General features: G+C 47.1%; 1 protein-coding gene across 1 annotated transcript in view; it reads right to left on the bottom strand.

Annotated features, from left to right (window-relative positions):
- The window catches only part of LOC139226830 (cytoplasmic phosphatidylinositol transfer protein 1-like), a 477,346-nt gene that overhangs the window by 434,221 nt on the left and 17,178 nt on the right, over positions 1-25,947 (bottom strand). The window contains exon 2 of the mRNA XM_070857884.1: positions 13,310-14,010. Coding sequence (XP_070713985.1) covers positions 13,310-13,357 — 48 coding nt within the window. The 5' untranslated portion in view covers positions 13,358-14,010. The remainder of the gene's footprint in view (positions 1-13,309; positions 14,011-25,947) is intronic.

Below are 25,947 nucleotides of genomic sequence, written 5' to 3' on the forward strand. Positions count from 1 at the left end.
CCCACCACAAACTGCGTTCCCTCGTCACCGACTCCATCCCTCTCCCTTGCATCTGTCTGAGGCTGAACCAGACTGTTCACAACCTAGGTGTCATATTTGACCCCGAAATGACCTTCCAGCCACGTATCCGCGGCATAACTAAAACCGCCTATTTCCACCTCCGTAACATTGACCGACTCCGACCCTGCCTCAGCTCATCTGTTGCTGAAACCCTCATCTCTGCCTTTATTATCTCGAGACTTGACTACTCCAACACACTCCTGGCTGGCTCCTACATTCTACCCTACATAAACTTGAGGTCATTCAAAACTTGGCAGCCCGTGTTCTAACTCGCACCGAGCCCTGCTCATCTATCACCCCTGTGCTCGCTGACCTACATTGGTTTCCAGTTAAGCAGCGCCTCGATTTCAAAATTCTCATTCTTGTTTACAAATCCCTCCATGGCCTCGCCCCTTTGTAATCTCCTTCAGCCTCAAAACCCACCCCCCACCACCACTGCCCCCCCACCCCCAAGATGTCTGCACTTCTCAAATTCTCCCCTCTTGAGCATCTGCTTGTAACTGCTCAACCATTGATGACCATGCCTTCAGCTGCTTGGGCCCTAAGCTCTGGAACTCCCTCCCTAAACTCTACCACTCTTTCCTCCTTTAAGACGCTCCTTAAAACCTACCTCTTCTGCCGTAAGTTCTTCTTATGTGGCTCTGTGTCAAATATATTTGTTTTGTCTTATAACACTCCCGTGAAGCGCCTTGGTACGTTTTACTACGTTAAAGGCACTATACAAATACAAATTGTTGTTGTTGTTACAATGTGCATAGTTGTTGGCTGTATACCCTATACTAATGTGTGTTCTTTTTGCTTTGGGTTAGGATTTCCCAAGATGCGGATGCTGGCACCAGAGATGAGCAAGATGTAGCCCCATCACGAGCACCAGCAGAAAAACATCCACTTCAGGAGAAATTGGAAAGGGGAGTCAGGAAGAAGCCCTTGGTGAAGCAACAATAACCAATGAGCAGGAGACAAGTGGGGGTGGTAGCAGACAAGCAGCAACAGGAAGAAGGGTGGGTTAGGGCCAGATGAGTAGGTACTGTGAGACCCACGGAATTGTAGCAAACTAGGTTTGCATACCAGGCGGCACTGATTAATCGGCAGAAGCTCTTCATTAAAGAGTTGGAAATTCAAGCACTTACACTAAATTGAAAAACACAGCCTATACTATGTTTTCATGTGACTTTATATATTAAAATCTGTTCAGCTTCCTCAAAAGGTTTTGAATTTTAAATAAATTGTGTACATTTTATTTTTAACATACCTTTTAAAAAATATATATCGGTAGATGATCATTGGCACAGCTGACAATAGTGGTGCGATTAAAATCAGGGATGCACAAGAGATGGAGGAGCGCAGAGAGTTTGAAGGGTTGTAGGGCTGAAGGAGATTATAGAGATAGGGAGGGGCGAGGCCATGGAGGGATTTGAAGACAAGGATAAGAATTTTAAAATTGAGCCGTTGCCGGACTGGGAGCCAATGTCGGTCAGTGAACACAGGGGTGATGGGTGAACGGGACTTGGTGCGAGTCAGGATACAAGCAAGAGAGTTTTGGATGACCTCAAGTTTATAGAGGGTGGAAGATGGGAGGGCAGCCAGGAGAGCGTTGGAATTGTCAAGTCTAGAGGTAACAAAGGCATGGATGAGGGTTTCAGCATTAGATGAACTAAGGCAGGGGCGAAGTTGGGTGATGTTACGGATGTGGAAGTAGGCAGTCTTGGTGATGGCGCAAATATGTGGTCGGAGGGTCAAATACGATACAAAGGTTGCGAACAGTCTGGTCCAGCCTCAGACAATTGCCAGGGAGAGGGATGGAGTCAGTGACTAGGAAATGGAGTTTGTGGCGGGGCCCAAAGACCAAAGGAATTTCTGCTCATCCAGTACTGGATGTCGGACAAGCAGTCTGACAATGTAGAGGCAATGGAGGGATCGAGAGGTAGTGATGAGATGATAGTTGATACTTTCTCATGTTGGATCCCACCTGATCTACCCAGGCTTCAGTAGCACTCCTTTAACATACTTATTGTATCTTCCACCAGAACCTAGGTGGAGGCATAAGTTTCATTGCATTTTCATTCCACCTAGTTGTGGGGGTTCCTGACTGATATTCATAGCCAGCAAAAGGTATCCATAGTCCCCCGGTAGCCATCCATTCATTCTAGCTCACTCTTGAAATCGTGGTTGTTATCTATGTAAACTTGTATTTACTCTGTACAGCCACCAGAGGGTTCATCCCCTGGAGTCCCAAGGGATCCCATAATCCCTTGGGAGCACAGGTATTTAAGGAGGCCTCACAGGTTGGAGACGCACTCTGGAGACCTGAAATAAAAGACAACGGTCACACTTTACTTTGAGCTCACAGTGTTCAATCTGACTCTTTCTCCATACAGAACAACTGGCGACGAGATACAGATAGCGAACCCAAAGATGCAGAGAACAATGGTCATCCTGGAGAAATTCTCAGAGGGAGATGATTGGGAAACTTTTGTGGAGCGACTCGACCAATACTTCGTGGCCAACGAGTTAGATGGGGAAGAGAACGCTGCCAAACGAAGGGCGATCCTCCTCACCGTCTGTGGGACACCAACATATGGTATCATGAAGAATCTGCTCACTCCAGCGAAACCCATGGAGAAATCGTATGACGATTTGTGCACACTGGTCCAAGAGCATTTGAACCTGAAGGAAAGGGTTCTGATGGCGAGGTTCCGGTTCTACACCTACAAAAGGTCCGAAGGCCAGGGAGTGGCGAGTTGTGTCACCGAGCTAAAACGCCTTGCAGGACATTGCAAATTTGAAGGACATTTGGAGCACATGTTCAGAGACTTTTTCGTATTTGGCATTGGCCACAAAACCACACTCCGCAAACTTTTGATTGTAGAGACCCCAACCTTGAGTAAGGCCATAGCAATAGCCCAGGCGTTCGTTGCCACCAGTGACAAAACGAAGCAACTCTCTCAGCACACAAGTGCTGCTACAAGTACTGTGAACAAAGTGATGTTGTTTTCGAATCGCAACTGTCATGTATTCAACCAGCATTGTAACCCATGTATAATCTGACCTAAGTTGTACACTGTGAGAACAATGACCCACTAGGTGGTGAACTTGTGGGAGACACTCCTAACCTGGACCTTCAGGTATAAAAGGGGAAGCTCCACCCACCTTCATTACTTGAATGCTGAAGAATAAAGGACAGGTCACAGACTGACCTTCTCTCAAGCATGGGCCTCGTGTGCATTTATACTGTATAGTAAGGACGTATCAATGGCGACGAGAAACTGGGATTTAAGCCACGCGAGCATGGCCACTAGCAGAACAGACGAGAGGTACTGTGTTAAGGAATGGTTGGGACAGAGATTCAACATTGTTAAAGCAGCACACAGTTCTCCAGGCAGACAAGGGCAATCGGGCATGCCCCAACATGTAGTCGAATCCAGAGGGGGAGTTCGACAGAGACAATGGCAAGCTGAACGGCGATTCACGCCATTGCAAGGGACAATGCGGCCAGTAATGGGGTCATCAACACCTGTTAATGGCGCACTCAAGGACAGTCACAGGGGCAGTCAGGGACGATCGACTGGCAAGGGACCTTTTGTTTCCAACAACAGCTCATGTTGGAGGCGTGGAGGCACACACTCAGCCGGAGTTTGCAGAGATGAGCAAAATACCTGCAGAAATTGCAGAAATGAACGCTGGGGGAAATCGCTGGAAGCTGAAGTTCAGCGAGTTCATGTGGAGCACGTATACAGTTCATACACCAGGACGCCACCGAGAATGATGAAAGTGCTCATCAATGGCATCCCAGTATCAATGGAGCTAGACACGGGGGCCAGCCAGTCCCTGATGGGTATCAAACAGTTCGAAAGGTTGTGGGCCTCCAAGGCCAAGAGGCCAAAATTATCGGCGATTGACGCACAGCTACGGACATACGCAAAGGAGATCATTCCAGTGCTAGGCAGCGCCACGGTAGTCGTGACCCACAAAGATTCGGAGAACAGACTGCCACTCTGGGTTGTCCCGGGGGACGGTCCCGCACTACTGGGAGGAGTTGGCTTGCTGTCATGAACTGGAAATGGGGCGATGTCAATGCAATTTCCTCTGTGGAGCGAGTATCATACTCACAGATCCTGGACAAATTTGACTCATTGTTTCAACCCGGCATTGGCACTTTCATGGGGGCCAAGGTAGTGATTCACATAAACCCGGATGCCAGGCCAGTACACCACAAGGCCAGAGCGGTGCCATACGTGATGCGGGAAAAGATAGAAGGCGAATTGGTCCTGACCTCAGCTTACATGACCCAGGAGCTGGCGAGTGAGTCGAAGAAGCTGACCACCATCACGACATACAAAGGGTTGTTTGAGTACAACAGATGTCCGTTCGGGATCCGCTTGGCCGCCGCGATCTTCCAACGAAATATGGAAAGCCTCCTCAAGTCGATTCCATGGACGGTGGTTTTTCAGGACGACATCCTCATCACGGGTTACAATACTGAAGAACACCTCCACAACCTGGAGGAGGTGCTACGCAGACTGGACCGGGTAGGGCTGCGACTGAAAAAGGCGTCTTCCTAGCTTCAGAGGTAGAATTCCTGGGGATGAGGGTAGCAGCAGACGGGATCAGCCCGACTGCGTCCAAGACGGAAGCGATCCAGAGAGCACCCAGACCCCATAACACGACGGAGCTGCGTTCGTTCCTGGGGCTCCTTAACTATTTTGGTAACTTTCTTCCCAAATTGAGCACGCTGCTAGAGCCGTGACACGTGCTCCTATGCAAAGGTCGCGAATGGGTCTGGGGGGACAGCCAGGAAAGGGCTTTTAATAGAGCACGCAATTTGTTATGTTCCAACAATCTGTTAACGCTATATGACCCATGTAAGAAACTTGTGTTAACATGTGATGCGTCGTCGTATGGTGTCGGGTGTGTGTTGCAGCATTTCAATGCCAAGGGTCAGTTACAGCCTCCAGAAGTCTGTCCCAGGCAAAAAGGGGCTACGGGATGGTAGAAAAGGAGGCGCTCGCATGTGTATATGCGGTAAAGAAAATGCACCAGTACCTGTTTGGCAGGAAATTTGAGCTGGAGACAGATCACAAACCCCTAACGTCCCTTTTGGCCGACAACAAGGCCATAAATGCAAACACATCAGCCTGCATACAGAGGTGGGCACTCACGTTAGCCGCCTATGACTATACAATTCGGCACAGACCGGGCACCGAAAGCTGCACCGATGCACTCAGCAGGCTCCCACTAGCCACCACTGAGGGGGCTACCGAGCATGCTGCTGAGATGGTCATGGCTGTTGAAGCTTTCTGAAGCGAAGGCTCACCCGTGACAGCCCGTCAGATTAAAGTCTGGACAAATAGAGACCCGCTATTGTCTCTAGTCAAGAAATGTGTCCTGAATGGGGACTGGGCAGCCACGTACAGGGCATGCCTTGAGGAATTTAAACCATTTCACAGGCGCAGGGATGAACTCTCAATTCAGGCCGATTGCCTACTGTGGGGAAACTGCGTAGTCATGCCCCAGATGGGCAGAGAGGTGTTCATCAGAGAACTCCACAATGAGCACCCGGGAATTGTCATGATGAAGACAATTGCCAGGTCACACGTTTGGTGGCCAGGGATAGACGCAGATCTGGAACAGTGTGTTCGCAGGTGCAACACGTGTGCCCAGCTGGGCAATGCGCCCAGGGAAGCCTCCCTTAGCCCCTGGCCATGGCCCGCCAAGTCTTGGTCACGCATCCATGTGGACTACGCAGGTCCTTTCATGGGAAAAATGTTTTTGGTTGTAGTCGACACCTACTCCAAATGGATCGAGTGTGACATTTTAAATTCAAGCACATCCTCTGCCACGGTAGAAAGTCTACGGGCAATGTTCGCCGCCCACGGTCTACCGGACATCTTGGTCAGCGACAATGGCCCGTGCTTCACAAGCACTGAATTCCAGGACTTCATGGCAGGCAATGGAATTAACCATGTCAGAACGGCACCGTTCAAGCCAGGCAGAACGAGCAGTGCAGATAATCAAACAGGGGATGCTCAGAATCCAAGGGGGTTCCCTACAAAGCCGCTTATCACGCTTCCTGTTGGCATACAGATCCCGACCACACTCGCTCACAGGGGTTCCACCCGCAGAGCTGCTAATGAAAAGGACGCTCAAAACCCGGTTATCCCTTATACACCCCACCATGAAAGAAATTGTCGAGAGCAGGCGCCAGCCACAATATGACTACCATGACAGGAATGCGAGGGCGCGATGTATTGATGTAAATGACCCTGTTTTTGTCCTCAACTACGTTGCAGGGCCCAAATGGCTCGCAGGCACTGTGATTGCCAAAGAGGGAATTAGGATTCTGGTAGTTAAACTTACCAATGGACAAATCTGCCACAAACACGTGGATCAAACAAAAAGGAGGTTCAGCAACCCCATTGAAAAAGCAGAGGAAGAACACGATGTAGAGTTCACTCCACCACAGGTGACCGAACAGCGGAACCAAAGGGAGGAGAGCCCAGTCACTGTGGGCAGTCCAGATAGGCCTGAGGCACCGCAAACAGCAGACACTCAGGCCAGCGCCCAACAACTGGAGCCCCAACTCAGGCACTCTACAAGAGAGCATAAACCACCAGAGAGACTCAACCTGTGATCCCAATAAAACTTTGGGGGGAGGTGATGTCATGTATTCAACCAGTATTGTAACCCATGTATAATCTGACCTAAGTTGTACACTGTGAGAACAATGACCACTAGGTGGTGAACTTGTGGGAGACACTCTTAACCTGGGCCTTCAGGTATAAGAGGGGAAGCTCCACCCACCTTCATCACTTGAGTGCTGAGGAATAAAGGACAGGTCACAGACTGACCTTCTCTCAAGCGTGGGCCTCGTGTGCATTTATACTGTATAGTAAGGACATATCAGTAACGTACAGGGCAGGTCACACATACCTGCAGCTGCACGTCCACAGATGTCTCAGAGTCCACCTTCAAGGGTGATGAACGTAAGGCCATTAACACCTTGTTGGCGCTGCGGGGGTGACAATCGTTTCCATTCATGCTGATTCAAAGAGTACGTTTGCAATGGCTGTGGAACAATGGGATACCTCCAACAAATGTGCAGGCGAGCTGCTAATCCTGTTAAACCTGCAAATCACCATGTTGCAGAGGAGGACAAATCCATGGAGGATCACGACGAACCAGAGCCTCAGACCGAGGAGGCAGAGGTAGATGGCGTGCACACATTCACCACGGATTGTCCCCCGATAATGCTGAATGTTGAACAATGGAGCTGGACACAGGCACGAGCCAGTCCACCATGGGCAAAAATACTTTTGAAAGATTATGGTGCAACAAGGCCTCAAGGCCAGTCTTCACTCCAGTTCGCACGAAACTAAGAACTTACACAAAAGAACTGATTCCTGTAATCGACAGTGCTATCGTAAAGGTCTCCTACGATGGAGCGGTGCACAAGCTACCACACTGGGTGGTACCGGGTGATGGTCCCACGCTGCTTGGCAGTAGCTGGCTGGGAAAGATCTTCGTGTGCTCAGATCTTAAACAAATTTCCTTCGCTGTTGAACCAGGCATCGGGAAATTCCAAGGAGCAAAAGTGCAGATCCACCTAATTCCAGGGGCGTGACCCATCCATCACCAAGGCGAGAGCATGATGAGAGAAAGGGGAGAGATCGAGCTAGACCGGCTGCAAAGAGTGCGCATCATTTCACAGATCGAGTTCAACGAGTGGGCCAGTCCTATCGTCCCAGCCCTCAAGGGAGATGGCACCATCAGAATCTGTGGCGATTACAAAGTAACTATCAATCATTTCTCCCTGCAGGACCAATACCCAGTACCAAAGGCCGACGATCTCTTTGCAACATTGGTGGGAGTAAAGATGTTCACGAAGCTGGATCTGACTTCAGCCTACATGACGCAGGAACTGGAGGAATCATCGAAGGCCCTCACCTGCATCAACACGCACAAAGGTCTTTTTGCTTATAACAGATGCCCATTTGGAATCCGATCAGCAGCGGCGATATTCCAGAGAAACATGGAAAGTTTACTGAAGTCGGTCCCCCACACCGTGGTCTACCAGGACGACAGCTTGGTCACAGGTCAGAATACAGTCAAGCATCTGCAGAACCTGGAGAAGTTTCTTAGTCGACTCAACCACGTGGGGCTTAGGTTAAAACGCTCGAAGTGCGTTTTCCTGGCGCCTGAAGTGGAGTTCTTGGGAAGGAGGATTGCAGCAGACGGCATCAGGCCCACCAAAAGCAAGACGGAGGCAATAGAGAACGAACCGAGGCCACAGAACGTAATGGAGCTGCGGTCATTTCTGGGACTCCTGAACTACTTTGGTAACTTCTTACCGGGTCTCAGCACACTATTAGAACCACTGCATGTCTTACTATGAAAAGGGGATGAATGGGTTTCGAGCAAAAGCCAAGAAAATGCCTTTGTAAAAGCGAGAAAATTGTTATGCTCAAACAAATTGCTTGTGTTGTATGATCCATGTAAGCGTTTGGTACTAGCATGTGATGCATCGTGTTATGACGTTGGGTGTGTATTGCAACAAACTAATGATTTTTGGAAACTGCAACCGGTTGCTTACGCATCCAGGAGTCTGTCTAAGGCTGAGAGAGCCTACAGTATGATTGAGAAAGAAGCGTTATCTTCTATGGGGTAAAGAAAATGCATCAATACCCGTTTGGGCTAAAATTCGAATTGGAAACTGACCATAAGCCACTTAGATCCCTGTTTTCCGAGAGTAAAGGGATAAATACCAACGCATCAGCCCGCATCCAGAGATGGGCTCTCACATTGTCCGCATACAACTACGCCATCTGCCACAGGCCAGGCACAGAAAACTGCGCCGATGCTCTCAGTAGGCTGCCATTGCCAACCACGGGGGTGGAAATGGCGCAGCCCACAGATCTAGCCATGGTTATGGAAGCATTTGAGAGTGAGCAATCACCCGTCACTGCCCGGCAGATCAAAACCTGGACAAGCTAGGACCCCTTATTATCTCTAGTCAAAAGCTGTGTGCTTCACGGGAGCTGGTCCAGTGTCCCAGTGGAAATACAGGAAGAGATAAAGCCGTTCCAGCGGTGCAAAGATGAAATGTCTATACAAGCAGACTACCTTCTGTGAGTCAATCGAGTAGTGGTCCCCCAGAAGGGCAGGGACACCTTCATCAATGACCTCCACAGTACCCACCCAGGCATCGTAATGATGAAAGCAATAGCCAAATCCCACGTGTGGTGGTCCGGTATCAATGCGGACTTAGAGTCCTGTGTTCACAGGTGTAATACATGCTCGCAGTTAAGCAATGTACCCAAGGAAGCGCCGCTAAGTTTATGGTCTTGGCCCTCCAAACCGTGGTCGAGGGTACACGTTGACTATGCAGGCCCATTCTTGGGTAAAATGTTCCTTGTGGTTGTAGACACATATTCCAAGTGAATTGAATGTGAGATAATGTCGGCTAGCACGTCCGCTGCCACTACTGAAAGCCTGCGGGCCATGTTTGCCACTCACGGCTTACCCGATGTCCTGGTGAGCGACAACGGGCCATGTTTTACCAGTGCTGAATTCAAAGAATTCATGACCCGTAACGGAATCAAACATGTCACATCTGCACCGTTAAACCAGTGTCCAATGGTCAGGCAGAGAGAGCAATGCAAACCATCAAGCAAGGCTTGAAGAGGATAACTGAAGGCTCACTGCAGACTTGCCTATCCCGAGTCCTGCTTAGCTACCGCATGAGACCCCACTCGCTTACTGGGATCCCACCTGCTGAACTGCTCATGAAAAGAGTACTTAAGACAAGGTTCGCGTTAGTTCACCCTGATCTACATGAACAGATAGAGAGCAGGCGGCTTCAACAAAGTGCATACCATGATAGCGCAAATGTGTCACGCGAGATTGAAATCAATGATCCTGTATTTGTATTGAATTATGGACAAGGTCCCAAGTGGCTTCCCGGCACTGTTGTGGCCAAAGAGGGGAGCAGGGTGTTTCGGGTCAAATTTTCAAATGGACTCATTCACCAGAAACACTTGGACCAAATCAAACTCAGATTCATGGACTATCCTGAGCAACCCACCATGGACCCTACCTTTTTGATCCCCCAACATACACACCAGTGGCAACAGGCACCACAGTTGACCACAAAGCAGAACCCATCATCAACAGCAGCCCTGCAGGGCCCAACACACCAGGCAGTCCAGCAAGGCCAGCTGCACAGCAGCCCAGCGTGGGCCCAACAAATAATTCAATACCAGCTTTCACACCGAGATGATCAACCAGGGCGAGAAGGGCCCCAGATCGACTCACATTGTAAATAGTTACACTATTGACTTTGGTTGGGGGGGGGGGGGGGGGGGAGTGTTGTTATATATGTGGACTTGTATTTACTCTGTACAGCCACCAGAGGGCTCGTCCCCTGGAGTCCCAAGAGATCCCATAATCCCTTGGGAGCACAGGTATTTAAGGAGGCCTCACAGGTTGGAAAGGCACTCTGGAGACCTGCAATAAAAGACTACAGTCACACTTTACTTTGAGCTCACAGTGTTCAGTCTGACTCTTTCTCCATACATAACAGTGATGGCTGCAAACTTTTGCAAGATGAAAACATCTTGATTTCTCCCAGTGTCTTGAAGTCATCTGCGTTATTCTGCTCTGGTAGTCCAGTAAACAAATTAACACATAAAATGCAATTCAAATATACCCCATGGTTGTTATTAAGCACTCTGATGGCTACATAGGGGTAAATGAAACCCTGCACTTTTGAGAAGTGGTAGAAGTGCTGTACCCTCTTGAGTTATTCCTTTCCTTCCATGGGGAAAGTGACACACACACTGCCCTAGCAAACAAGGTTTCAGTCACCTTCCTGATGAACTGCTGTACAGACTTCTGACTGATCTGGCAAATGTCACGTGTGCCGGCATGAAATGAGAATCTGGTATAAACGTTCAGTGTGGTGCTGCTTTGATGGCAACAAGCAAGCTGTAGCTGCAGTTCAGGCTTCAGTACACAACACAACTCAGTGACAGCCTCCCTGCTGAAACAGATATTGGAATGGGTCTCTGAGACATGCCCTGGTAGTTGTGCCTGGATCAGAATATATCATTTCTGGGCCACCTGCGGATCGGCACCAGAAACCTGAGGTGAAGACAAACCTGCCTTTCCTCCCTCTGCAAGTATTTCTTTCCTCCTCTAAATCCAGCACAGCCATTGGAAGGCCCAATGGAATATCAATGCTAAGTGCTGAACTTGCAGCTGCAGGGGGCAAATGGTTGCAGCAAGAATGCTGCTGTAGAAATGTACAAAGAAATGCTGAATTGCAGGAAAATCATGTTAAGCAATAGAAAAAGATATAAGCACTCGTTGTAATACACAAATTTCAGTTTGCAAGTCAAAAACAGCAGTCACAATCCGTCTCAATAATATCATAACCTAGCATTATGTGCTGGAGCTCTGGATCGAATAACTTGGAGGCCTCCTGGTGCTCATTTTATGTGGGCATTCAATGAATTAGGAGCTGTTTTACAGAGGACCATGGGGAATTTGTCATTGGACCAATTTAAATAATCTTGTTGGGTGTAATAAAGCAACACACATACATAATGCTGCCACAACAATTGAATAACCTCTTCTGCAGTATTTACAGTTCAGCACCATGTGCGCGGAGGCCCACCAGCCTAATTCGACATGCCTTATACACTGCCAGTGAAGGGCTGCTCCTAAACTGACCATTGGGAATCAACCTTTATAGCTCGTGCACAATTAATTCCTTTGCTAGAAAATTTAACAAGGTTTTCTTTCCTTTCAGAGACTAATTTTATTGTTTATGCGCTTTACCAGAAAACACATGACAATATTGCTCTTACATAATGTCTCACATTATGCTGTATGCATGTGTAGTTACAAAGCACACACATAAACAAAGATCATGCAAAAAAGTCATAAAACTGGATTGGTTGCCATTCACTTCACATACCTTATCACTTCAAGTTACTAATCCTCTGAATTCTTCAATATTCATTTTTTAAATCCTTGAACACCTTTTGCAATACATAGAGGTCATGACTTGGCAAGGTACTGCACTATTCGATATCAACTAACCTAAATCAATGTTTTCCCTTAACCTGTCACATGCCAATTAGCACGATCACACAAATCTGTATAAATTGTTGCTTAGAACATGATGCTGCTCAGTTCTTTATTAGAATCAGACACATCCGTAACCATTGGCATCTTTCACATTTTTCTAAGAATGGCTGAATGCGTGTATCACAGACGACTGCCCAGTTTTGTTCTTTTAATACAAAAAACACGGCAATAACATTTAAAAATGAGTTGACGATACTCCCCAACTCGTAAAAGTTCACAGTATTTTTGACTAGAACAAAGACTAATTCTAATGAAACATTGGAAACTTATTTTATTCGAAAACTTAGAAGGGGGAAATAAAACCAAGGTTGATGTTAATCTTTGTAGCGTGCAGTGGCTCCACTTGAGCTTGTAATGTTTGAGACCAACAAGGTAAACAAGAGTTTCGCTCCAGCGCCATCTGGTGACAACCGTGGATGGATGAATGCATTATACTACACGATAAACGTATTCACATTTTTATGTTTACCATGCGCTATTCAAACAATAAAAGATGACCTTGTTTTTAATGCAGTTCAAGCTGTGCCGTTAAGCGCCATGCCGTATAGTAATAATTCAGCAGTCGTACAGGAAGGAGAGGAAACCGTATGTAACTGAAAAATCTAAACAAAGGCACCCTGCACACCAAAAAAAACGCCTTTGGTGTAAGTAGCTCGTCCTACTCACTCCCTCAGCAGTGTCTTATTATATCTGACCAGCTATCACTTTCACCGATTTTCCTCAACTTATTTGTTTCTTTTCAAATGAAGACATTGTTAAATAGTAGTACTTCCAGTAAGGCGGGGACGCTTTCTATTGTGTTCAAGAGGCAACCCCGTGGTCAGTGCACAGCGCAGTCATATGATTTCTGTTATATGTGACAGCAATGCTTTACAATACATACATGGATAAACCGAAACAAATGGATCGTTTCCTAATTCTAACAAACAACCGGAAGCGTGCTCAAAACCACGCAGACCCACCAAAACAATTAAACCGTTATCCAGGACAAAAATTATGTGAAAATAAAATTTAAAAACGAATTTGGCTGCAATTACACAGATCAGAAGCGTATTTTTTTTAGACCACATTAAATATTTACCATGTGAGCTATACTTACCTCCTCTACTGTCAGGGGCATGCAAATCCTGAACTCCTTCACCAACATAGTCCTTCCTCGAGAGACTCCTTCTTTCCCTCCCTCGAAACTCGTAATATTACTCAGGGGTTACTGTAGTTGGAACGGAGTCACTACACAGCAAATGAGGTGAAACAAATCAACCGTTAGCTTCTGAAGGTTCATGCATCAAAACACAATCGAGTCGAGTCTTCGCTATCTTTCTCTCAGATCTTGTTTCAAGTTCAGATCATGTGAAGTCAGGGAGTCGGAATGGACTGAAAGAGCTCCTTTCCGAGCATTACGCGCAATTGTATGTTGTTTGAGGGAGGGGGAAACAAGGGAGAGCACTTTCATTCCAACAGAGCCATTGGCAAGACAACCTTAAGGATGCATTAACCCAGCAAAACGTAAATGCGTTAACCTCACACTTCACGATACAGCAGGACTTCTTGTTCCTTCCGTCTTTCCTTCCCGAGATAAAAGCAAACTCGGCTTATTTCCTGTTTCAGGAACTCTGAACGGCTTGTTATCTCCCTCGCACAATCAGCAAATCAGCCAGGCTTTCACACCAGCTCTCCTCGCAGATCTTGATGGGTATCCGATGACTGTAACAGTTGTAGCTTCTGCATAACTCCCCGCAGTTTCGTTCAGTGACGGCAGCAGGAAGGATATTGACTCCGTCCAATAGGAAACAAACTAGTCTGGAATGTGGAAAATTCAAACAAAAGATCAGGGCATTGTTACAAAGCGATTTTTAAATTGTTATTTTTCCATATGGGAATAGTTTATTTAAGCATTTAACTTAAAAAAAATGCTGGTTCTTAAAGTAATGAGCGTTTTCAGATCTGGGTTGGTTCAATAGATTTTTTTAATGGACATTAAAAACATGAATAGTAATCCGTCTATCATGGGTCAAAATAAGTTTATTATTAAATAACCAAATAGTATCAACTGTTATTAATTGCTGAGCACTTTTAAAAAAGGAAACTTGATGCTGATCTATAATTTTTCTTTCACCTGGCTTTACAAATACTGCATTTGAATCGTTTGTTTGGGCTAAATACTGCTAAAATATCTTAGCGGAAACTAATCTGCCTCTGAGCACCTTAAAGGCTTTTTGTTATCCTGTCAATTGGCTCGGGCAAGGAACAACCTAAGCAGTTTCCAATAGCAATCCATCTCCGCTGTCACATATAAACCAGGAGTGCATACCAATAGGATACATGATCAAACTGATAATCAGGGTGTTTACTGATAACTGTTTTCTTAATTTGACAAGAATTTTACTTTTTTAATAAAAAATGGATGCTAATTACTGTAAAAGCATACATCTTCAAATATACCTTATCACTACTGTGGTCTGTGAGGCTACTGTGCGTCACCAATGGTACAGTGCATTTACCCTTTAGCTGTCCTTCTCTATTACCGCAGAATCAAGAACCAAACACACATGAGTCCTCAAACTTCAGCACCATTCTCCCTGACACCATCACAACAACCTCCTTGGGCTGAAAAACATTGTCCACTAGATTTATGCATTTAGTCCCAAAACAAACTTGCTTCCAAGTAATCGAACATACTCTGGCTTCCAATAGTTATGTACTAACTATTGAACTCCAGTAACCCAATTTGCGTTACATTGTTCTCCTCCTCCAAATGACACTGATCTCCTAAACTCAATCATTCTTGTTCCTTAATCTCTCTCTCACACACGTAAACACACACACCTATACCCATATTCCATCACACTGGTAATCGTACATATATAAGCCCTTTACATTACACAACACCCCACCCTCACCTGCCCTGTCACACGGGCATACACATGCTCTTCCCTCTTCAACACTCTAACTACTCAGTTAGTTTACTCTGGTTTTGAATAGCAACATCTCTAAAATTAATCTAAGCACTAAGCCTTCCTGATCTTCACACCACAACATAGGTAGTCAAATTATGGTACTCCTGAAATGTGGCCAACCTCCAAGCATGTCACATGATATGCCAAGCACAACTACAAAATCCCCAATCTGCCCTGGAACAAGTAGTCTAATAGTTATTTAACATGTTATGAGTTTTGGGGGGGTTGGAGAAATCAAAAAGAGATGTGATCATAGTAACAACATATACAATTTCGAAGCAGTATTGTTGACAAAAATGACATCACACGGACCATATAAAAATTCAATACAGGATCACTCCGATGTGCTACTCCTCTTAACATCCTCTCCTGTTCTTTCAAAGCTTTAAATACACTATCTTACAGGCTATTCCAAATCTCTGTTGAAGTTAAAGCTTACTGTATTCTCTCCTACTTAACTTACTCTTTCCCAGCAGCTCATTCTTTCCTTTCTTCTACAATCTTCAAACTTGTAAAGTACAAAATTGGCATTACCGAATAACTATTTTCTGATTTACTTTATGCTCTTCGACTATATTCGATCTTGGTGGTGTTCTGCATTGTCAATGTTGTTCTTTCATCTTGGTTTCTCAATAAACTATGGCCTAGACTTTCCACTTTTTTTGCATCGATACTGCCCACTTAATGTCCATTTTAACGCTGAGATGAGGTATAACGCCCAGATATCGCCCATTTAGCAACAAAATGGAAACTAACGCTCATGTATCACTCACTTAGCGCCCAGCGTTCATTTCGGCATGTAGTTAATGCCGAGAATTAATAATACCGCCCGCCCACTTTTTTCTGCCGTAAAGATCAGAATGGGCGGAACTAACGCCCATAATATCGGCGAGCGTTACTTTCGGCACCTTGGCCACATATTGCCGAAAATATCGCTCACCGAAAAAAACGCTGAGAAAAAGCTGCTCTCATCTGAACTAAACCCAGCAGTATGGACGCCATGTTGCAAATCGGAGATCGGTTCATATAAAAGGCTGCTTCAAGTTCTGGGGTGTTTTGATGTGTAGTTTTTTTAAGGTGATCTTATCATACTGTGGATGATTTGAATTTATTTTAGGTATTTTATTAGGTAAATTTATTGTTTGTGAACAATAGGTATAATACTGATTGTGATTGTAATGGGGCCTGTAATTTCTCAGCCTGTCTTGATGACTACGCACATGCTGCAGACTACAGATGGCAAAAGGTATATTCAAGAGCATTAAGTGCCCAGTCAAAGAGGTGGCACACTGAGGAGGAGGACGAGAACTTACACCCCACGCACTTACAGGGAGAAGCGGTCTTATCTGAGACAATGCGCAACAAGGTTATGTGAAATAAAAAACATTTAATGAGAACATTTGTATAAAATCAGAATTATAACTGTAAAAAAACACCCTACCCCACAACAAATTGATGACATTTATATCATTCAAAGAAGTGTTCACATTTCAAATAAAACTTCATAATCAAAGAACACAAATGCAAAAAAACAAGATACCCCCCTCCCTCCTAATCTCCCAACAAAATAGCAACCACAACATAAAAATACTGTGACCAATACAACTCCTGCGGCCATGCACCTCACTTTCCTTTCCCCCCCGCTTCTCCTCCCCACCTCTACCTCTTCCCCTTCCCCTCCTGACTCCAAGCCGCCTCGCCGAAGAGCTCCTCAGGCGCTGCTTCATTGGGGGGGGGGCGGTGACGGCAGATCCACTAGTTGGACGGATACGGGAGAGGACGGTCCCAAGGAGGGACTGGCCTCCGAGCCAGAAGCAAAATCTTCCTCCTGGCTCTCATGTGTCGTTGGCAATTGGGGTGCAATGCCACGCTCCGGGACCACTGAGGGCCCTCTGCCACCAGTGTTCCTGGCTATCACCTCCAGGGCCTCCGCCATCCGCGGCACGTACTCAGTCATGGTGGCGGACATGCTGGCCAACTGTTGGGATATGCCCCCATTGTCTAGAGGATCTGCTGACCTATCTCAACACTCCTCCTGGATAAGTGTACTATGTCCCCGCTCAGATCTGTTGCTTGTGGAGCAGACCTGCTGCGTTGAACCTCCGCGTGGTCGGCACCGTCATGGAGACACCTCGAGTGACCTGCGGCAAGGTGCTTGGGCCCGCTAACTCCACTGTGGAGGAGGGCATGGCCGCAGGAGCAGTAGATGTGATCGGTGTTGAATGCATTATGGAGCCTGGCAATGCATGTTCCTCGAAGTTGGCACTGAGAAGGCACCCTGCAACTCCACGGGCAATAATCGGGACTCCTCAGCACCAGATGGACGATCGTCCGGCGAGTCCGGCCCCAGACCCCCAGATTCTTGGCTCAGTAGTGTTGCATGGGGCTGCGCTACTGGCTGAGCTACAAAACATAAATGAGGTTATTCGAGAAGAGAGTGCTAGGGTCACAAGGTGATTTCAACACTACACACAGCATATGCACGACAAAAGCACCACCGCTATCAAAATCATCACAGACATCACATTTCATGACCATGACCAAATTCTGTATTGCAATGATTCTCATGAGGCCATCATTATTTAAATACAGGTTAAGCGTCCAAAATCTGGAGTACCAGAATCCGGAATGTTCCGGAATCCGGGACAATCCATGGCAGGATCATCCAGAATCCGTAAGATGTTCCGGAATCCGGACCAGACGACCCTGCCGACCTCGGGGCCTCGCCGCTGCCCAACCTCGGGCCTCGCCTCGCCATCCTTACCTCGGCAGGGCCGGCCTGCCCGAACACCTCCTCGGTGGGATCCCGCCCGAAGACGACTTCCTTGGCGGATCTGCCCGAACACTTCCACGGCGGCGGGGCCCATCCGAACACCTTCTTCTCGGCGGGGCCCGGCCAAACACCTCCACAGCGACAGGGCCTGCCCGAACACCTCCACGGCGGCGGGACCCCACCCAACGACCTCCTGGATGGGGTCGGCGACCCGAACAGCTCCTCGGAGAGCAACCCCACCCCCACACACCTCTGCCTTCTGACGTTCCGAAATCCGGAACTACCTGAACCTGGCCTCGGGTGTTTCCGGATTTCGGATGTAAGAAACACGTTCTGAAGTCTGGAAAAACATGAAAAGCTGCTCGGCCTTGATCCCGAGGTTGCCGGATTCGGGACGCTCAACTGTACCACTTTTATCAATTATCTATCATATATTGTTGGTCGGATATGTGTGGGTGTGGCATCTATTGACTTTACATCACGCAATGGTGTATACTTTACTCACATGGCATCACATCAGGTTCTGCTGCTGCTTGCATGGCCGACCAGGGGTGGCTCCCCACTAGTGCCAGCGATGTCGGTGAGCTCGCTGATGACTTGTGGCCCACCACCCATTCGCCTTTGCTCAGCCCTATTCTTCGAAAGCTTCTTCTGTAAAAGGTAACACCAGCACGACATGGCATGAGATCATTGCGTGAGATCATTGCTAGGTACTGTCACAGAGACTGATACAACACATAACCGACAGATGTAATCATGATTATCATGAAAATTATCATTATTTATCTAAAGACGTACACCGTCAATGCAGGCTTTGAGTAAAACATTCCCGGTATAACTGCAAGATATCACATCTGATTTTAATCACTCATTACACTTACAATTCAAATTATATAAATATATAAGTAAATGTAAATAAATGTAATACTTACTTTGGCGGATCTGACAAGGTTGTTCCAGCATTTGTGGCACTGGTTGCCCTCACGCACCTCGTTCGTCGCCGACGAAATCACTTCAGCTATGTCGGCCCATATCTTCTGGTAAACCTTTGGGGTGGGCTTCCCACGCACACCCCGGGTCAATTGACCCCAGCGTGACTCCACCTCCTGCAGGAGGAAAACATTTGCCTCGTCGGAGAATCTCCGAGCTCGTTTTCATCCTCCCAATAGTTCCTCTCCCACCTCACTGTTTTTGCCAGCGTCCTCAGTCTCCACAGCGTGCTGTGTCGCCTCCTCCATCCCTTCCATTTTAACTATATTTTTTTCCACCAAAACTCCGTGGAATGTTATTTGTGTTCACAATTCTTTTTGCTGCTGGTAAATCTCCCTCCTACCTCCCACAACAGTCAAACAACCACACAACACACCCACACACGCTTTCAGTTCCTCTCTGCTCCCTCTCTCTCTCTCCTCTTCTGCACATGTATTGATGACCCCTGACCTGAAACGCTGGAAACGATCGTTGCCATGGCGTTGCTATAAACGCCAACAGTTTACGGCAGGTCAAAAAATTAACGCTAACGCCCATTTCGCATTGCTCGCGATAATGCCCATTTTATAAAGTGAAAAGTTGGAGTTTTGAAAATGGGCAATAATCCGGTGATTTCAAAACCCATATTAGCCGCCAACTTTGGAAATAACACCCATTTTTGGGCAATCTGCACAAAAGTGGAAAATTTAGCCGTCAGTGTGTGCTTCCTGTCATGTATCCCTATCCATATATCACTGCAGCACAGACATTTTATGACATAAACTTTTCATAAAGTTAGGCTGCCTTAGTTTCTTTCAAATATTTTAACTTCTACTATTTCCACCATATCAACAGCAAATTATCTTTATTAAAGATTAAACTATGGTATTTTAAAGCTGTCATGTTCTTTCTTGCATTATGTTCCAGTCAATTTCATGCATTCAAAAGCAACTCAACTTTTTTCTGCCTATAGATGCTAATATTACTGCAAGCCCATTATTGTATATTCTCATCATATGACAAAAAGGACCATAATATGTCCATTAATGTTCACCCTAAGCAACCTTGTGGAACGACTTCCTGAATCACTAGTAATGCTAATTCCTGGCAAGGCAAAAGAGAAGCAGGAAAGAAAACTGGTCAATTTTACAAATTCCTCACTGACTCACTTAACTAATCAAGCAGGCTGCAGGAGCCTATAGTTGGCCATGATGCATCAGTAGACATATTTATCTATCCCATTCTCCCAGATATGTCCCAATATTCTTACAAACACAGGAATAGGACTATAAAGGACTGGGAATAAAATAAAACCAACACAAAGAGAACAAAGATATCAGCAGTGACACACACCTGCTGCAATTTCTGCAAAGATAATTTTGGACAGTTTTAAAAGGTCGATCTGTATAGAAAAGCTCTTGTATGATAATTGTACCTTTAATATTTCTGAAAACAAGATTACAACAAAACAAAAAGTTGCCAGAATTAGGAGCAGCCATTTAAACTAACAGTCATGCTGCAATTATCTCACATTGATGTGCCTCGAACTAATTCAAACAGATTTTAGACAGGTTATTAGGTCGAGTTCCTCATTGTAGTTTATTTTCCATCAGGCTTGATTCACCCAACTGGGGATATATTTCCTGTTAGTAGACCACAAAAAGCTTGTGATCAACATATTGCAACTCCAAACCAAGACAAGGGAAGAAGGTTTGTGACTGGAATTCAGAGATTTGTTTTGCCTATGATGGAAATGAATCTAAAGCCTCACTAACTAACGGGCCTACTTTATAAAACAAAGAATTAGAAAAACGAACTTCTGTTTAAAAAAAATGTTGGTGTCATATTTATGTGTTATACTAATCAATATAACAGCTATCCCGAGCAGCTAACCTTGTAATAGTTGGCGATTTATAAGGCCTTCATAGCTAGGAGATTTGCGTATAGGAGCAGGGAGGTCTTACTGCAGTTGCACAGGGCCTTGGTGAGGCCTCACCTCGAATATTGTGTTCAGTTTTGCTCTCCTAATCTGAGGAAGGATGTTCTTGCTATTGAGGGAGTGCAGCGAAGATTCACCAGACTGATTCCCGGGATGCCAGGACTGACATATGAAGAGAGACTGGATTGTCTGGGTCTGTATTCACTGGAGTTTAGAAGGGTGAAAGGGGATCTCATAGAAACATATAAAATTCTGACGGGACTGGACAGGTTAGATGCAGGAAGAAGGTTCCCGATATTGGGGAAGTCCAGAACCAGGGGACACAGTCTAAGGATAAGGGGTAAGCCATTTAGGACTGAGATGAGGATAAACTTCTTCATTCAGAGAGTTGTTGACCTGTGGAATTCTCTACCACAGAGAGTTGTTGATGCCAGTTCATTGGATATATTCAAGAGGGAGTTAGATATGGCCCTTACGGCTAAAGGGATCAAGGGGTGTGGAGAGAAAGCAGGAAAGGGGTACCGAGGTGAATGATCAGCCATGATCTTATTGAATGGTGGTGCAGGCTCGAACGGCCGAATGGCCTACTCCTGCGCCTATTTTCTATGTCTCTATGGGCCCAAGTTTCCACATGATTCGCGCTTGATTTTTAGGAGCAACTGGTGGAGAACGGACTATTTTAGAAATCGCAATTCTCCACATTTTTTTTTCTGCAGTTCTAGTCAGGTCGAACAGTTCTAGTTTAGAACAGAATTTTTTCTTCAAAAGGGGGCGTGTCCGACCACTGACGCCTGATTTGAAAGTTTCCACAGTGAAAATGTACTCCAAACTAAAGTAGAATGGAGCCAGTGAAGATTTTTGTACAACTGAAAAAACCTGTTCTACACATTAAAAAATCAGGCGCAGGTTACAAATTAGGCGTCCAGAACGAGGGGGGGGGGGGGGGGAAGGGAACTCATTAAATTCGACAATAAATCCTTATTTATACTTCTACAAATATTATACAAATAAATCCAACCTGAATAAACATTTATAAGCCAAGAAAAGATTAAATAAACCATCTTCCTACCTGTGTGAAAGTGCTTCAGCCAGGGAGAATTCTGCAGCTGTTCATGCTGCTGAGCGGGAGGGGGAGAGAGAGAGCGGGGGGGAGGGAGAGAGAGAGGGGGGGGAGGGAGAGAGAGAGAGAGAGAGAGGGAGGGAGGGAGGGAGGGAGGGAGAGAGAGAGAGAGAGAGAGAGAGAGGGAGGGAGAGAGAGAGAGAGAGAGGGAGAGGGGAGGGAGGGGGAGGGGAGGGAGGGAGAGAGAGCGGGGGGGGGGTCGGGTCGGGGAACAGGAGCGCGGGTCGGGTCGGGTCAGTCTGGGGGGGGGGAGCGGGTCTCGGGGTTGGGGCAGAGGGTGTCGGGTCTCGGGTCGGGGGAGAGCGGGTGTCGGGTCGGGGCGGGGGGGGGGGGAGCGGGTGTCGGGTCTCAGGTCGGGTCGTGTCGGGGGGGGGGGGGGGAGCGGGTCTCGGGCCGGGGCGGGGAGCGAGTGTCGGGTCTGGTCGGGCGGGGAGCAGGAGCTGGACGTGGGAGGAGCCTCATTCACGCAGCCCCAGTGAGGCCACTGGGCCAGGGCTAGGGGCTGCGTGCTTCGGGCCCCTCCCACACAGTTCGGCGCCTGGAGCTACTGCACTTGCGTGCCGACTGTAGCGCGCATGTGCAGAGGTCCCGGCACTGTTTTCAGCACCGGGACCTGGCTCTGCCCCCCCACAGCTCGTGCTGACTGCGCCGAGGGCCACAGGACCTGTAAGTAGGTGGAGAATACCGAGGATTTTTTTAGGCGCTGTTTTAGGCATGAAAAACGGGCGCCCAGCTCAGAGGGGCGCCCATTTTTTTTCTTGTGGAAACTTGGGCCCTATGTTTCTAAGGGCAAGGCTCTTTCTTCTGAAGGTACTTCTTTCTTCTTTTCTTATGTCTCCCCATACACATCCTCTTAAATGCCAAAAAGATAGTGACCCAATTGCGGGGGCAGCTATCATTACCACCACACAAATTTCTTTCCCTTCTGCTCTCTCTCAAATACATTGACTCAATTGTGTGTGTGCTGGAAGCCCTTCATCACTTCGCCCAAGTGGCCATTCTTCATGTTTGAGCCTGAACAGTAAATGCTGCAATAGCACAGTGGTATTAGAACCAAGCCCAATTCTCTCCTCACATGATGTCCACACATGCAGCTTTCGAGCTGAATAGTGATAAGTAGGAAATCTCAGGCTGATATTTTCCATCCTTAACCCAGAGGCACTACCGCCAGTTGTAGCACCAGAATGTAGAATCATAGAATTTTACAGCACAGGCCATTACACTTCTGCTGGCTCTCTCTCCCTCCCTCTGTCTCATACATCAGAAAATAGAATCAGTCTCGCAGATATAAGCCATGAGCATTGATATTTTCGAGCTGTCAACCACACAGGTGTCATTATTCACTGCGTTCAACGGTTAAAATTTTTTTGAACATTGAACATGTGAATGAACAAAGACTCTCTCACACTCTCCCCACCTTTCTCTTTCTGCACCTTGTTCTCTCATCCTTGCAGCTTAATACATTTTGTGCTACAGAACACAAAACACAAGCTACAATAGGTAAGTAATTAGAACAGTTGCCATTTTCTTCCTTTTGCACATGGAAACAACATTTTTAAAAATATATTCAATACAAATTTTACTTCAATTAAGCTTTTGAGACTTCTCTTGTTTTTCAAAATTATTTGATGAAATGCTATATGGCAAAAGTGTAAGTCTTCTCTCTTCTTACGCAGTCCCTCGGAGTCGAGGATGACTTGCTTCCACACTAAAGATGAGTCCTCAGGTGACTGAAGAGTCCAATGCAGGACCTACAATCTCTGTCACAGGTGGGGCAGACGATGGTTGGAGGAACGGGAGGTTGGGGTGCCTGGGTTACCGCCCGGTCCTTCCGTTGTTGACGCTTGGCTTCAGCTTGCTCTCAGTGAAGAGACTCGAGGTGTTCAGCATCTTCCCGGATGCTTTTCCTCCACTTTCGGTGGTCTTGGGCCAGGGATTCCTAGGTATCGATGGGGATGTTGCACTTTTTCAAGGAGGCTTTGAGGGCATCCTTGAAGCGTTTCCTCTGCCCACCTGGGGCATGCTTGCCATGTCGGAGCTCCAAGTAGAGAGCTTGTTTTGGGAGTCTCGTGTCAGGCATGCGAATGATGTGGCCCGTCCAGCAGAGCTGATCGAGTGTGGTCAATGCTGGGGATGTTGGCTTGAGCAAGAACACTGACGTTGGTGCGCATATCCTACCAATGGGTTTGCAGGATCTTGCGGAGGCAATGTTGGTGGTACTTCTCCAGTGTTTTGCTGTACATGGTCCATGTCTCTGAGCCATATAGGAGCGCGGGTATCACTACTGCTCTGTAGACCATGAGCTTGATGTCGGGTTTCAGGTCCTGGCCTTCAAACACCCTCTTCTACAGACAACCGAAGGCTGCACGGGCACAATGAAGGTGGTGTTGGACCTCGTCGTCGATGTCTGCCCTTGTTGACAGTCGGCTCCCGAGGTATGGAAAATGGTCCACGTTGTCCAAGGCCTCGTTGTCGATTTTGATAACCGGAAGGCAGTGCTGTGTGGTGGGGGCAGGTTGGTAGAGGACCTTTGTCTTACGGATGTTTAGTGTAAATGCCATGTCATCGTACGCCTCGGTGAAGGTGCTGATGATGGCTTGGAGTTCGGCCTCCAAGTATGCGCAGACACAAGAATCGATTGCGTAGTGTAAATCAATGACGGAGGATGGGACAACCTTGGATCTGGTCTGGTCTGGTCTGGTCTGGTAAGGCGGAGGTTGAACAGATTCCCGTTTGTCCTGTAATTTAGCTCCACTCCAGCGGGGTGCTTCCTGAGAGTGAGATGGAGCATTGCAGCAAGGAAGATAGCGAAGAACGTTGGTGCGATGACAAAGCCTTGCTTGACACCTGTCCAAACGTGGAATGGGTCTGTGGTGGATCCATTGATCAGGATCACAGCTTGCGTGTTATCGTGGAGCAGAGGGAAGATGGTGAGAAACTTTTGAGGGCAGCCGAATCTAAGGAGGATGCTCCATAATCCCTCACGGTTGACAGTGTCGAAGGCTTTTGTGAGATCAAAGAAGGCCATGTACAAGGGTAGTGCTGTTCCCTACATTTCTCTTGCATCTGCTGCGCGGTGAAGATCATGTCCATTGTGCCCCTTAGTGGGCGGAATCCGCATTGCGACTCTTGGAGGAGCTCTTCAGCCACAGAGAGAAGGCAATTGAGGAGGATTCTTGCGATGACTTTCCCGGTGGTCGACAGCAGGGAGACTCCTCTGTAGTTGCCGCAGTCGGACGTCACCTTTCTTGAAGATGGTCACGATTACAGCGTCTCTGAGATCTCCTGGCATGATCTCCTCCTTTCAGATAAGAGAGATGAGGTCATGAATCCACGGCAGTAGTGCTTCTCCGCTATGTATTAGTGCTTCAGCGGGGATTTCATCTGCTCCTGGTGCCTTGTTGTTCTTCAGTTGTCGGATGGCCTTTTCAACCTCATGCCGGGCTGTGGTTGTGCTGAGATCGTGGCGGGTGGCACACTGCGGGATGTAATCGAAGACACTCACGTCAAAGACAGAGTCTCGGTTAAGGAGAAGTGCTCCTTCCAGCGGCCACTGACTGCCTCTCTGTCCTTGATGAGCACCTCTCCGTTCTTGGCCAGCAGTGGGTAGGGCCTTGGGTGCTTGGGCCGTAGATCATCTTGACTGCGCTAAAGAATCCTCGCACGTCATGGTTGTTGGCTAGCTGCTGGATTTCTTGTGCTTTCTCCACCCACCATCTGTTCTTTAGGTCGGGGTTTTCTGTTGGATCTCGGCCTTCAGATGTTTGTAGAACTGCTTTCTTGCCCACAAGTTGTGTTGCTGTTTCCAGTCCAAGAATGGCTTGCACTTGCGACATATTAGCTCTTGGATCTCCAGGTCGTTCTTGTCGAACCAGTCTTGGTGTTCCTTGGTCGAGTGAACAAGCATCTGTTTGCAGGTGCTAATTATGGAAGCCTTGAGGGCAGACCAGGCGCTGTAGACATTCTGCGTCTCTGGGTC

This window comes from Pristiophorus japonicus, chromosome 16, assembly GCF_044704955.1.
Source record: "Pristiophorus japonicus isolate sPriJap1 chromosome 16, sPriJap1.hap1, whole genome shotgun sequence".
NCBI classification, from domain to species: Eukaryota; Metazoa; Chordata; class Chondrichthyes; family Pristiophoridae; genus Pristiophorus; species Pristiophorus japonicus.